The 15558-nt window shown below is 35.2% G+C and overlaps 1 protein-coding gene across 1 annotated transcript in view; it reads right to left on the bottom strand.

The window, feature by feature from the left end:
- Positions 1 to 15558, bottom strand: part of HECTD2 (HECT domain E3 ubiquitin protein ligase 2) — a 73949-nt gene that overhangs the window by 11878 nt on the left and 46513 nt on the right. The window contains exons 7-14 of the mRNA XM_025273811.3: positions 15347 to 15392; positions 13519 to 13628; positions 11671 to 11819; positions 11007 to 11130; positions 8246 to 8342; positions 5113 to 5220; positions 4167 to 4299; positions 3201 to 3289 (exon numbers count right to left, since the gene is read on the bottom strand). Of these exons, the coding sequence (XP_025129596.3) occupies positions 3201 to 3289; positions 4167 to 4299; positions 5113 to 5220; positions 8246 to 8342; positions 11007 to 11130; positions 11671 to 11819; positions 13519 to 13628; positions 15347 to 15392 (856 nt within the window). The remainder of the gene's footprint in view (positions 1 to 3200; positions 3290 to 4166; positions 4300 to 5112; positions 5221 to 8245; positions 8343 to 11006; positions 11131 to 11670; positions 11820 to 13518; positions 13629 to 15346; positions 15393 to 15558) is intronic.

Raw genomic sequence — 15558 nt, 5'->3', positions numbered from 1 at the left:
CATCCATTTGATAAATGAGGGGTTTTAGAGCAAATTTTATGACATTTCAACTGTCAAAGATTATAATAACAAGTTCTTAAGGAAGTCATTACTTTACTGACTTTAAAGGAAATCTAAACATATGGTCTGGACAAATCATTAAAAACAATTTAAAGGATTAGAAAATAGCCAATATTTTAATTTGCTAGGGCAGAAAAAGGCTAATAATAATCTGAGGAACAGTTATGTTATTTTATACGTAACCATACCAACAGAGACTGAGCAGTGTGTTCTAGAGGAAAGATACTGAAAATAAGCTCTAATATACTCCTATAACTATGATAATAACATTACAGAAGCACCATACTACTGTAGCTACCATTTATGATCATTTACTGTAGTGATAAGTTCTAAGCATTTTTCATTACAATTTTTTTTTTTAATTATAATCCTGAAGGAAGGTTTTTAACAGATAAGAAAGTAGGTTCGCAGGATGTGCTTTAGGGCACCTTGATTGCAGGAGAATCACGCTGCATTCCACACTACAGCTGCTCTGGCTGAAGCAGGGGTTGGGGTGTGGGAATTCTGCTCCAGACACCATGCGGTGCAAACAGGGCAGAGCTTGAAAACCCTGAACCACATTATATTGCCCCATCCTTAGTCCCAATGCCTTTCTGGTAATTCTGCTTCTAAAAAACTATTAGATTATGGATCTCCGTGTGACCTTCAAAACATTTTTTAATTATTACTATAGGTTTCACTACAATATTTCTTATAAACTCCAAGGCCTTAATATTTAAAAATAATCGTATTAGACATACAACACTGTGAGAACCGATAGCCCAATCAATCTTTGGCTCTGAAATTTTAGTGAATGCTTTTGTGTGTGTGTGCTCAGTCGTGCCCACCTCTTTGCAACCTCATGGACTGAAGCTCACCAGGCTTCCTCTGTCTATGGGATTTCCCAGGCAAGAATATTGGAGCGGGTTGCCATTTCCTTCTCCAGGGGATAGTCCCAACCCAGGGATCAAACCCATGTCTCCTGCATTGGCAGGCAGATTCTTTTACCACTGAGCCACCTAAGCCGCCCCTCTGAAGTTTTAAAACTGAAATTATGTATGGAGCCAATTATATTTTCTTAATCACCACACCTATCACTTCTAAATGTTTTGTTCGCTTCACCTGTGGTAGATTTTTCAACCACTTGTGTGACCACATCCACTGTCATCACACATTTTTCATAGACAATATCATGCTTTTCAGGGCAGCAACCTTTATATAGTTTGTGTGTGAGATCAATACACATAATAATGAGATAGTGGTGGTTATAAATTAATTTTAGATATAACTGTTAAACTTGTAATATACAACATCTAAATACATTTAATATGATCTTTTGGGTAATGACTGAATAGAAACTAATGTCTATTGCAAAAAAAAAAAAAATCTGGTAAGCAAGTTCACGATATCACATATACTACTCTAAAAATGTACTGTAAGAGCTAATACTTTATTACAAACACTAGAAAGTCAAAATAAGCCAAACCTAAGCCATGATAAGAATGTAAAGTATGACAAACATACTTATCAGGAAATTCAAATGACTCCTAGTGTAGTGAGAAGCGTTAATAACACAGGCCTTCAATGAAGTTAAAACATTCAACAAACGACTACTGTAAATAACAGAATGAAAATATGAGTCTAGGAATGTTACACGTTCCTTACTGTGGGCTTGGCGCTTTGGACCTTTAGATACGACAACACATAATCAAATTTCAGATTAAGTTTACTATCACAGTGTGTGGTTTTCCCTACTCCCTTTTCTTCCATGCAGTTTCTTGATTTCCATATACATTCTTTGGGATGTATTCCAACAAACGTCACAAAGTCAGATGATATTCAAAGCCCTCCATCAGACGTCTCTTAATCTTTTTTGCCTGAATATTCATTGGAAGGACTGATGCTGAAGCTGAAACTCCAATACTTTGGCCACCTGATGCAAAGAACTGACTCATTGGAAAAGACCCTGATGCTGGGAAAGACTGAAGGCAGGAGGAGAAGGGGACAACAGAGGATGAAATGCTTGGATGGCATCACGGACTCAATGGACATGAGTTTGAGTAAACTCCGGGAGTTGGTGATGGACAGGGAGTCCTGGCGTGCTACAGTCCACGGGGTCGCAAAGGGTCGGACACGACTGAGCGACTGAACTGAATTGAATCTTTTTTGCCAGCACCATCTATAGCTCTCAGAGAGCCCCCTGCTCCCATCAAGTGGACCTACACATTGCTCTGTGACGGCCAGCACAGTGTGGACTCTTTCCCAGCCGTTCTCCCAGTCCGGGTCCCACTCTCTCCAGTACTGGTTCCATTTAAAAACTCTACCTTCTCTGGGAGGAATACAATGAACTGTTTCCTTCTCAGAATTCCTCAGCACTTGGTGCCAAATGGTCATTTGGCTGAGAACAAACTACCTGCACGAGTGGTCATCGTCCATCTGGACGGTAAGCTTTTTAAAGCAGATATGTTTTCTTTTTTTAACCTATATATCCCTAGGGTTTGCTCATTTATTTATTCTTCTTTTTCTTCCACAGACACTTATATTTTTCAGTATTTAAAAATGAATGCAGAAGGCATCCTGTCCAATCTCCACCCAACGCAGGAACACCCTCTCCAACAAACCTGAAGGAATCAGAGGATGGCATAGGAATTTATATCATTTTAAAAAACACTATAAAATAATTCTGTATGCTTCAAATGTTCCCATTCCATTCAATTTTTAATTCTTATGACCATCTCAGGATTTGAGGCCACATTAGGTTTAATCTTCATAATTTCAATTTAGAAAACTGAGTGAAGTAAGCACAAAGGGAAATAACTAAAGGAATAGTTCATTGTGAATAGGAAAGATACTGTGACTTTTAAAAATGTCTTAAATTTCTGATAATTTAGGTTGTAAATGAAATAGCAAATAATACTTGAGATAAGGTTTCAGAGAAATATGTTAACAGTTCAGTCACTCCTTCCAGTTAACTAAATCTGCTGATAATTATATAGCTGTGATATTACAAAATAATAAAGAACTAGTGAAAAATCTACTAGTAAATTTAATAAGAATCTTTAATCTGAATAAATTAATGAGAACAGTTTTCCAAAATTCAGGTAAAATTCTTAAAAATCTCTAATCTACTAGCACCTCCTAGTGGAAAGTTTAAAGGATACAATTCCAACCAATCGGAATTCAGAATAGTTATCACATTTAAAGCTGCTAAACCAATGGCAGTATGAATCCTTATGATATGTAAACATGCCTGAAAAAAAGAAGCATAATTTCATCAATATGATTGATTTAAAAAATCAGAATGGTAAACATGTACATGATATCTTATCTATTAGAAGCAAAACAGTTCAGCAATAGCTATGTTACAGACCAATTGTCATGTTAAAATATATCAAATATGGGTCCAGAGAGTGTGCAAGAGCCTTTTATTCTTCACTGGTATCCTGAACCAAGGGTTGAAATGATAAAAAGACAGAAGCTAAATTAATCAGTTGACTTATAGAAACTATAGTTTTATACTTTATAAGTTATCAAAATTAATTCTAAGGATTATCTGGAGACTTCATCACTCTCATCTCTATTTCCCATTACCAGAGAGATATTATATAAACATATATACAAAATTAAGAAAAATAAAGAATAAAAAAAAACACTTAAAACTCTTTTGAAGAAAATGCTTAACAATACTCAGGATTATATAGGTGTTTTCTCAAAATCAAATGAAAGCAAATGAAAGTTCAAAGGTTTATTTAATGCTTCCTATTTATTAAAATGGCTCATTATTTTATGAAAGACACTTTGAATATTAGTGATGAGCAAACTATAGCTCTGATCTTAAAATTTTTAATGTTCTTTTTATTTCAATGACAAATTTTTACATATTTGGCTTAGTCAGAAAACATGTGAATGCTTCTATGCTAATACATTTTGTGTAGGATTCCCTGTAAGATTATAAATATTATAATCATCAATTTGGTCAATTTAAAAAATGTAACTAACAGTCTTTAAAAAATTATTCAACATTTATGATTGACAAAAAAAATCTGTAAAATCATAGATTAAAAGTGAGTGACTACTTAAATCTAACGATCACGAAGAAAACACTTTCATAGAAATTAGCTACTCACCATAATCTGGATGAAAAATTTGGCGAATTAGGAGGAGGAACCATTCTTTAGTCAAGCCACCCATATCCAAACCAGCCTCCCCTACAAATGTAACTTTCAACTTCTTTTTCAGGTCTGCTCTTTTCCGAGTTAACTATTTGAGGAAATTATAAAACAGAGGAGAACAAAAGGCAGTAGAAAAGGAAATTAACCTTTTAAATTCTTGGAAATGTATTATCATATTTACAATGTTACAAAACTTCATCCATCCATCCATCCAATAAATCTGCCCAACCCTATTGTAATGTTTGTTGTATAGATCAAGCAACAGAATTAGGAAAGTCAGGTACCTTGCTCAAGGTTATTGCCTACTGGCATCGTACTGACTCCAGGATTTTAATTTAGCCAAATACAATACAAAGTAATTCATTTAAACTTGCTTTCAACACTGAAGTTTAAAAAAAATCACATTACTAAATCAAATATTGTAATATTCACATGGAAATCTGGTTGAAGAACTGTACATGGTTGAAGCTTAATAATACATGTATATACAATCAAAGTATCAATATGTTTGACCCTAAATGTACCCAATATACCCTTGTAGATCAGACTTCCAATCTGAGGCCTGGAGGAATTAAAATGACTTGTTAGGCACCCAACCAGTTAACAAATGTGGTCTAGAATCTACATTATATATTCAGAAATATGAATTACTCATTTAAGTGTTCTATATGAAATCCTTTTCTGAATATTTAACAACAAACCACTAAAAAACATAAAAAATGAACATAAGGCTTAACTGTGAATACAGAACTGTTTTTAACCATTGTATCAAAATATAAGGAAGCACACCACTGGCATACAGAAATAAAGAAAGCTTACTAAGATTTTAGAAATAAGCCATATTATCAAGTTATTTAAAGCTTTAGTCAATTAATACTATTCTGGAATAAATAATCTATACCTCATCAAGAGAATCGCTAACCAGATGTGTCCGCCTTACTTTCATATTTAGAAACAACATATTCATATCAGGTCTCTGTCTTCGAGATACTTTATCCACCAGACTTTGCTGATTGAAAAAGAAAGCAAACATTTTCATTTTTACTTGAACTATAAACTCATTTAACACATTTAAACACTTAGGTAAAAATAACTTATATTCTTCTCTTTATGTAACATCTCTCACATAAACAATTTCATAAACTCAAGCAAATTTTGATTTATGAAAATGCCTTATTATTTCATTTTGGGACACTGATAACAGAAGGGGATACAAAATGGAGGACCCCAAAATAATTCAACTTCTACAGTAAAAGAACGTTGCATTACTGCTTCTACATGTCTCACCTCTTACACAGCAAAGTTTTCTGTTTAATAAATACGAACAAAGTGGGAACACTGGGAACAAGGCACATACTTCTGATGATAAGCTTGGCTTATGCTTTTTAAGATACTGGATTTACTCTAAAATCTACTTTTAGAAAGTAATTTTCAACATATTTCAGAAACCATCAACAATGTTCGTATCCTTTGTCCCAATAGTAAACAGAGGAAATATTTTATACAGTGACATTCATCACAGCATCATCTATAAGAGGAAAACTTTAGAAATATACTAAGTATGAATCTCTAGTGGAATTACAATACTTATCAAAAATGATGGTCATAAAATTATGTAAATAACATGGAAAATGTTTAAGGAATGTACAACTAAAAAAAGCGAGGAAACAAAATTGTATACACAATATTGTTTCAACTCTGATGCCTTTTAAAGATAATATACATAAAGACTATCAAAAGCAAATTCCCTACAATGTCAACAATATTTATGCCTGGGTGTTGGAATAAGGGGATGTTTTACAAAAATATAAGAAATATATGAATGTCATTTATCATATAAAGTCTACATGCTTGTATAATATATTTATCTAAACTCTTTTTCAGACTACCTCATCCTCTTTGGTAGCAAAGAAAATGAATTATTGTGCAGATTAAAGATAAACATTCTGAAATTTTAATTACATGTAGCAATATGCTTTAGCAGGTAAAATTTTAATACCCCAAATCTATATAGTAAGGCTACTTTCATGATTTTGTAGATTACTATAATAATACACTAATTCAGAGCCCTTCTTCATCTCTCCAAGTATTCGATTCTAAAGGCTTGCAGAAGGTTTTTTTTTCCTTTCCCCTTCTCTGGGTCCTCTCTTTTGTGCTCAAACAGATCTATGTTCCTAGCATAGTATGCAGTGTCATGGACCTGTTTTTCCAACCCTTTCTTATCTTCTGTTCCCAGTCGAGCTCCTGGGAAGCCATCACACTGGAAATATCCAACAAATTTAAACTAGGATGCTAATGGAAGACAAAGCTTAGTGGCTACTCCTCCCACCAGAAATTCATACTGCATAGAAAGTGCTTCAGATGAAAGAAATAACCCAACGATGGTAGAATTTTAGACACAGACTGATGAGGAAGTTATTTTTAATCTGGGAAATCACTTTCACAACTTTAAGTTATACTGTATAAGTTCTTGCTTATATTAACCATCTGTAAGGTTACCCTGTGTCAAAATAGTCACTAATCATTAATTCCAAATGGTATGGCAGTTTAGAAGCTCAAATGCTGGGAAATACCCATAACTGAGAACACCACTGGACTCTTCAATTGCTACTCATTTGTGCCCATGCTCTGAGGAAGACAGCCCAGGATACATTCTACAGCTGCCACTCTCCTTTTGATTGGAAGGAAATTTAAAAGAAGATATTTAAAATCTTAAGTGTGAGTGGCACAGCAGAAACCTGCTCAGAGGAACTTAAACTTCTAGCTCTTTAGATTTTTTTCTTATAAATAGAAAAAAATCATAGCCTAAGGCTTAAAAAAAAAAACTAAAAAGGCACATGAAATGGCATAAATGCTAATCATCAAAATGACTAGCTATATATAGACTAGTCTTTGAGCCAATATCTAACCAGGATTAATAATTCTGGTGCTAAATATTCCTGTTGAAATCTACTTTTCAGCCAGGTAATATGGCTATGTTAGTCCTTTGGTACACAGAGGCAATATCACTTCTTCTAATACTCCAATACTCAGTGTAAACTGACTCTGGGATGGCACTAGTCACTCAAATCTTTTGCCCTGCTCTGTGATAGCAAACAACACTCACCTTTTGGTAAATTACTGAAGAATCAACAATTCTTACTTTTATGGTATTTGAAGTATTATAATTTATGCCTTAGAATTCTTTTTATATCCTTGAACAAGACATGGAAATCATTTCCTTTTACTCTACAGGTCTCTCTTGGGGTCTCTATTTTAAGAAGACTATAGCCAACCTCTCTAAGTTTTAAAGTTGTTAAGTAATCATGTCGCAAAAGCAGAAACTCAAAAACATTTGAGTATAAAAATGTATAGTCTAGAGCTCTAATTTTTTTTTTTAAAGCACAATCAAAGTAATTATGTACCTCATCTATAACTTTACTGTGCTATGCAGAAATCGTGGTAGGTAGTGGACAGGACAGGCCCAGGGATGAACTTCATCCTGCCTAAAGCCGGCCTGACTGCTACCCGTTTCAATGGGCCTGCACGCATTTTGGTTCCCTAAGAATCAATAAAACACCTCTCGCCATCTATGGACATATTTCTCAGTTTTCTAAGACTGTACTTTCTGTTGCATTTTCTAATTTTTCAGCTGTTTCTATTTGACTTTCATAAAATTTAGAAAACGTGTCGGTGGTTTGCTCTTAAGGACACCCCTTCCCTTGTCCTCCCTGTAGTTCTTTCTCACCAATGCACTGCCAGTGACCCTGGAGGATGGTATCTACAAAATGATGTCCAAGTTCCCACTACTTTGGATCTGTGAGAGGCATTTAACCTTCCTACTATATTTATAAAACAATGAGAAGTTGATGAGGAGTATTTTTTTCCCTGTATCATGAATAGGTTTAAGTACTTTTTGAGGGAGTATGATATGAATTTTACTTTTGACATTTCCTGATTATACTAGAACAATTCACAAGACATTTGACTTATTTGTTAAATTATTTACTATATATTGATTATAGTCAGCATAAATGTTTTCATAGCTGGCTTACCCTTGCGATGCTTATCATCTGTTGTTCTGAGTCTCTTTGAATAATGGTTTTTTTTGCAGCTATAGAAATAACGAATGGGTACTGACAGAAGGAAAACCTGCTCAACAAGTGAAAACAGAAAAAGCAAAATGGTGTATTTTTAGCAAAATTATACTAAGGGAATCTAAGGTACCGCTTCCAACAATATCAAACCATTACTTTTGTACTGTGTTTTACCATTCACAAAATGAGTTGATGTGCATAATTTCTTTGAATCCCACAGCCTTGTGACCTAGACATCACTATCTGATGTGCAGTGGCTTTATTCCCTAGAGGAAGCTACATCCAATGTTCTGAAATGTGTGCTGACGGCTTACACTGTTTATACAAATAATCTCAGTTTATGCAGCCACTTGTACATCATTACCTGGGAAAAATATGGCCAACATCAGAAACAGGAAGCAGAAGTGCTGATGAAGGATTAGGACAGAAAATCATGTGCAGAAATTAATATAAGAATGCATTACTCTGTGAGTATGCATATGCATCAGAAATGCTTATACATCAGAAATGAGGAAATCTAGCAAGAACTATGGTAGGAAAAGTAACACATTTAAGAGTAATGAAATAAAAGTGTTGCTTTAGCACTGTTATTTAATGATGCAGTAATATGAAATGGTATGTATTTGTAAACACACAACATATGATCAAAAGTTATGAAAATAACTTCTTTCCTGGGTCAGAGCTCACTCTGTTATATAAAAGAGCCATAAAGCACACAGATAAAATGCATTCAGAGAGAACTAGTAAGGCAGCAATGACCCTTCGGGAACTAGACTCCCACACAAGCGGCTGTAATGAATCCATCAGCCGTAGTTGGAACACATCCAAGGACAGTTCATCAGCACATGTGTGACCACTGGTCACACTGTGATGTAGGCATTAGGAGGAAAAAGGAGATAGCCCTGGAATGACCTGAAAATGAAATGGTTTTCCTCTTGGAATGAAACTGTTAGAAAGCAGTAAGAAAATTGTTCAGCATTCATGTGTAATAATTTTGAATCACAAAGTGCTAACTAAAAATTTGGAAACAGAAGTGCAATGAACTTAGCAGGATAATGCTGGTCTAACTATGCACTTTAAAACAGTGTTCTTAGCCCTTCCCTAGTCAGAGCACACAGACAAACGATACCATGTGTATGGCACACTGAGACAAACGCGAGAGGCTGGCCACAGCCAGACAGTGACTTCCCTGCGGCTCTGATCCCCTTCTAGGTCCCAAGGGCTGAAGGGACCATAGGATCAAGCCTCTATAACTCATTCGTGGTACACCAATGTTACCATACAGTGTTTAGAGGAGCTTTGCATTAAAAGATGTCACTGAAATATGCAGAGTAACTCTTGGCACCGTATTGTAGATTTGTCTAAAACATTACAAATACATTAAAGTGGGACAAAAAATACCTTTGTAGAATAAACTCTGTCAAGAAAAAATCCATCAGACTGGCCAAGGTCCCCCAGAAACGGAATTCTTACTCATTTCAGGTGTGGATTGAGATATATCCAGGATTCTAGTCTATGTACTGCTACTGCTAAGTCGCTTCAATCGTGTCCGACTCCACGTGACCCCATAGACGGCAGCCCACCAGGCTCCCCCATCCCTGGGATTCTCCAGGCAAGAACACTGGAGTGGGTTGCCATTTCCTTCTCCAATGCATGAAAGTGAAAAGTGAAAGTGAAGTCGCTCAGTCATGTCCGACTCTTCACGACCCCATGGACTGCAGCCTACCAGGCTCCTCCGTCCATGGGATTTTCCAGGCAAGAGTAGTGGAGTGGGGTGCCATCGCCTTCTCCAATTCTAGTCTATGTTTTAGGTCAATTCTGGTAGAAAGGGTCCCTGGAAGCTTGAACCAGTCTGGGGTCGTGGGTTACTTATATCCATATCATATCTCTCAGTTAGTCTCTCTTAGAATAATGCATTCTGTAGGACATCTCAGAGTCTAGGAATAAATTATGTCTGGGATAGTCTTGCTGGTTTAATCCAAACTGTAAATGTCACTATAAGGTGCAGGGTAATGAAGAATTTGGCCAAGTGTTTTGAAAATCTATTACATTAATGTAACAAACCGTTTCTGGTGAAGCCCTTTCTGTGTAACATCCATTCTTTTAATGCTATGTATAAAGAACAAACACTTCATCTACAGGAAAAGGGAGAAAATGAGTGAATTCATGTGTGTATGTGCACACATGTGTGATCACTGTGTGAGATCAGGCACCAGCATACTATGGTCCATGGGACCAACATGGCCTACAACCCGGGCTTGTGAGTAAAGCTCTGGAACACAGACACACACCTTCAGTTACATATTTTCTAAGGCTGTTTTGTGCTATAATGGTAGACCAGAGACTGCACAGCCCAAAGAGCCAGACACATTTATAATCCTGTACTTTCCAGAAAAAGTTTGTTGACCTCTGTGCTGGGTGATAGCACACAGAATAAGAAAATTTATAAGAAACTGCATACTAAGAACTTTTCCCTTCTTAAAAAGATGTTACTAACCAAACAAAAATCATATTAACATAACATAAATTCAGACGAAATAGATAAAGAAGATGCTTTAGGAAATATAATGATTTCAAGGCTGGATATCTAAAATACACTTAAAAGTTTATATGTTAAGGTATGTGTATATGTAAATTTACTTACACAAACTTAAAAGCCAGTCATTATTTTGAATAGTATTTTATTCAGGTGAATAATCAAATGAACTTTTGATCATACCTGTGAGAGTTTCCAAAGCTCTGCCAGGTGTGGTATTCTTCCATGAGGTCAATGTGATCCAATGTAGAATTATAGAAATCAGTGTAAGGAATAAGGGGAGGGTGAACCAAACTGTTTGCAGTATCTGTAAAGATAAATTCTAACATAATGATCTTTCCCAATATGTACATGATTCACTCTAGTAGGAAGAATATTTTAATGCCCACCAGAAAGCCTTTATCTAGAAATTCCTCTTTTAAGCAATTGTAGTGCTGAATGAAGAAGGTAGCTTTAAAATTAAGGTCGAAATGCAGCCAATAATTACTTGCTTTAAAAGAAAACTTGAATGGTGAGGATTATAATAGTATAGTAAAGGGAGTAAGCAAATGGCGTACCCACGAATGAATATAAGTTCGTGTATTCTTAGGAACCTCTACTTAGGAGGTCATATGCAGTTGACAGCCATAAAACAGAATTCTGCTCCATAAAATGCATAAAGCTTTTTCATGCTTATACATTAATTGTGAGATCCATTAGCAAAATAGAAAATACATTACTACAACTCTCCTTCTCAAAGGAATGATTTAAGATGTATGTAATGCCTCTATAGTATTTTGAGGTCCTTATGGAAATATCCTTATATTTAATAAAAGAAAAGTAAAGATGATTGAATAATAAAACCTACTAAGTAAAGCCAATACTTTAGATGCTGATGGGATCCACCACGAACACTTTGATATAGGTGGAAATTCTTCAGGTTTTGCAGGAAACAGGCGTAAAGAAATAAACTGCAGCAATCTCTCTACCAATGGTTTGAACCTCTTCTGGGATAATCTGGTAAAGATTTTGAAATAATTCCAATCAAAATTCACATTTTTCTATTTTCGCAATATATTTGTTAGAGATCAAAGTTCATCCTTTATGCATAAAATTTTAGACTATTCCCCCAAATTCTATTTCTTTAATTGCCCCAAATTTGAAAAGATGCAAAAATTACCTCAAATATCATTTCTTAATTAAATAAGAAATAGACACCAAAATTACTATGCTGCTGCTGTTGCTAAGTTGCTTCAGTCGTGTCCGACTCTGTGCGACCCCATAGACGGCAGCCCACCAGGCCCCGCCATCCCTGGGATTCTCCAGGCAAGAACACTGGAGTGGGTTGCCATTTCCTTCTCCAATGCAGGAAAGTGAAAAGTGAAAGTGAAGTCGCTCAGTCGTGTCTGACTCTTAGCAACCCCATGGGCTGCAGCCTACCAGGCTCCTCCGTCCATGGGGTTTTCCAGGCAAGAATACTGGAGTGGGGTGCCATTGTCTTCTTAAACATTTCACTTTTAAGGCTTTTAGTATTCAGTCACTCCTCATTCATAGACTCTGTATTTGCAAATTCACCCATTTCCTACTATTTAATTCTAAACCCCAAATAAATAATTGTGGCACTTTTGTGGTCCTTTCATGGCTGTGCAAAGAGTGACAAAAAATGGGAGTTGCTTCTGCTGAGGCTGAATAAGGTGACGCTCTGCCTCCTTGTTTTAGCTCTCATACTGCAAATAAGTATTCTTTATGCAATCTACTCGGGTCATGTTTTTCAAATTCTTATGCTTTTCATTTGTGATTTTGCCCCTAACTCTAGTGCTAAAGTTCTTAAGTTCTGACTAGTGTTCCTAAGAAGGATGTGATGTGCCTTACGGAGAAGGTACTTGTGTCCAATAAACTTTGCTCAGACATGAGTTATGATGCTGTTGGTGGTGTTAGCTGCTCAGCTGTGTCTGACTCTTTGTGGCCCCATGGACTGTAGCCTACCAGGCTCCTCAGTCCATGGAATTTTCCAGGCAAGAATACTGGAGTGGGTTGCCATTCTCCTCTAGAGGGGATCTTCCCAACCTAGGGATCGAATCTGGGTCTCCTGCATTGCAGGTAGATTCTTCACCTTTTGTTGGCTGTGAGTTGAATGTTAATAAAATAATGATTTTATCAAATAAGGTGTCTTTAAAATGAAACACAGATAAAGTAAGGCTATGTACTGATATGCTGATAGAAATGTTGTGAGCAAAGGCTTGTAGGAATCTAACCCTCTTGAGTGCGAATAACGGTTCACTATTCACCAATTCGGTACTCACAGTAGCTTTATAGAACGTAACTATTGCTAATAATGAGAACTGATTGTATTTAAAATTAATTTTGGGATTATTTAGCTTCTTTAGCTTGTATTAGTCATGGGGAGAAATAATTGTTAATGTAAGTACAGTACTGTGAAAAAATACTGTACTTTTATAAATTGATATTGATGGCTAATATGTTCAACGATAAGAATGTGCTGTATAAAATGCAAAAGCAGTGGACAGAAATCTCAACAACAGCGGGTACAAGCAAAATGGTTACTTACACACAAAACAGATTTTTAATACCCTCTATGTAGTACTAAATGATACACTTGTAATTGGCTTCTGAAGCACTGTGCCATTTCTAAAGACCTGAAAACATTTAATGTTATTATAAAATTAAAAGTTCTTAATATCATAGAGTAATTTACTTTTTAAACCAGTGAGCTAGGAAATGATGGTCAGCTTCCACTAAGCTGGCTGTCTGTCGTAGCAAGTGAGCATAGATGACATACGTAGATGTGTTATTAAATTGAGGATTCTGAAAAAGATATTGAAGATAATTGTGTTAAAATTCTGTTAACATGTAAAAAGAAAGACGCTAAGCTTAATGAGCTAAGTGGCAAATTCAGAAAACTAAATTTGAGATTATGAAATACTAGGTGAAATCCTTTAAAATAACAAAATAAATTGTTTCATTATTTAATTAACAGAGACTTGGATTTCCACAATGGTCCAGTGGCTTTGAATTAAGAAAGATTTAGGTCTGAGGGCTAATTCTACCACTTACTACTATATGCCCTTAAGAATGTTCCTTAAACTTTGATGCTCAACTTCTTCATCTAGAAAATGGGAATGATAATATCTATCTTGGAGGTTGTTTTGAGTATTAAAAAAAAAAAAACTACAACATAAAGCACCTAGCTCACTGCCTAGTATAAATGGAGGGAATCACTCCTTTCCAATTAAGCAAAAACCTGGTTCTTTCTTGATTTAAAAAAAAGGGAAGGGGCAGAGAATGCTAGAAAAATAAAAGCTGGTAATGAAACTTCTGCAATGTGAAAAGAGTTATTTGCATATTTCACAAAGAACAAGGGGAGAATCACCTAACAGCTCCTGAGAACTTTTAAATGTTAAAGGAGAGCTTGTAAACCAAGCACAAACTCTAGTTACATTTCCAAAATCTAAAACTCACAATGTACATTTCAGAACTTGATGGTAAAAATAAGTATTACTGAACAATAAACTGAAATTGTAAAAAAGAAAAGAGCACCACATGTTTTTCAAAACCATCCTGACTTATGGTCAGGATGGTTCAAAATGAGGGAGTGACCCCAGCTGATAATCTCATTAAGTGATAGCTCTTATGCGTAGAGCCTACTGAGGACAAAATACACTCTCCTAAAAATCTGAGCTTCATGTTGTTACTTTCTAGCTTTTACTATCTTCACATATATTTCCTTGTTTTTTTTTTTTCCAGTTTTGTCTTTCTCATCTTACCTTTTTATCTCCCCTTCCTCTCCTTACATCTCTCAACTGCCTTTTATCTATTTCCCCCTATTTCCCCCAACTTTTTCTTTTCTTTTTTCTTCTCTCCTCCTCCTTCTACCCATATCTTCCATATTTTTTTATTGGACACAATATTAAACATTATATCTTATTTAACATAATTTTTCTTATCTTTAAATGAGACAATAATCTATACAACCATCTTTGGTAAACTGTGAAAAATAATACAAATATAATATGCTAGCTATGGGAATACCATACTTCTCAAAAAATTATAAAAGTTAAAATTACTTTTCATTTGTTTGGAACTTATTTATTTATTTATATCAATGAATCTGTATCTCTTGAGAGGAAAAAGTTCATCATCTTGATTTTTCCATTAGAATTCTAGCTTAAATATTTATTGAAAAGTTAGAAACCTACTAATTGGGAAACAAAAAACAGTTTTGAAGCCCCCTTAAAAAACTAGTTACAAGAAAGGAAGTTGACTGGAGGGGGAAGAAGTGCTTCTATTCTGTTTGTTCCAGAATTCAACAGCAGGAAGGCAAGAGCTAAATTAACATATTAATTCTGGAGATAATTTAGCATCCCACTGTTTGTTATAGCTTTAATTCTCTGATTAAAAGTAATTATAATCTAAAAAGTATCAAAAACGCTGCTCAAAATAATAGTACTGGATATCATTTTACTTACACATGTACAGATTGAAATATGAATTATCCAATTTCAACTAAGTTCTTGCTTTCTTACCTGTAAAAGTATAAAATATGCTCTAAGATCATCTTTTGTTCGTGGACTGAAAAAGAAAGAAGTGTAACTGATGAGAGATGCTTAATCTTACACCATCTAATAAAAATTATCACTGTTTCTGTGAGAATTGACTTGATAAAAGCTAAAACCTAGACTTAAATCTGAAAACATAAACATAAATCATTGCCTAAAGTGTACTAGATGCCCTTTAT

The sequence above is a fragment of the Bubalus bubalis genome, chromosome 23 (genome assembly GCF_019923935.1).
Source record: "Bubalus bubalis isolate 160015118507 breed Murrah chromosome 23, NDDB_SH_1, whole genome shotgun sequence".
NCBI lineage: Eukaryota > Metazoa > Chordata > Mammalia > Artiodactyla > Bovidae > Bubalus > Bubalus bubalis.
This window is presented reverse-complemented; position numbering and strand designations above follow the sequence as displayed.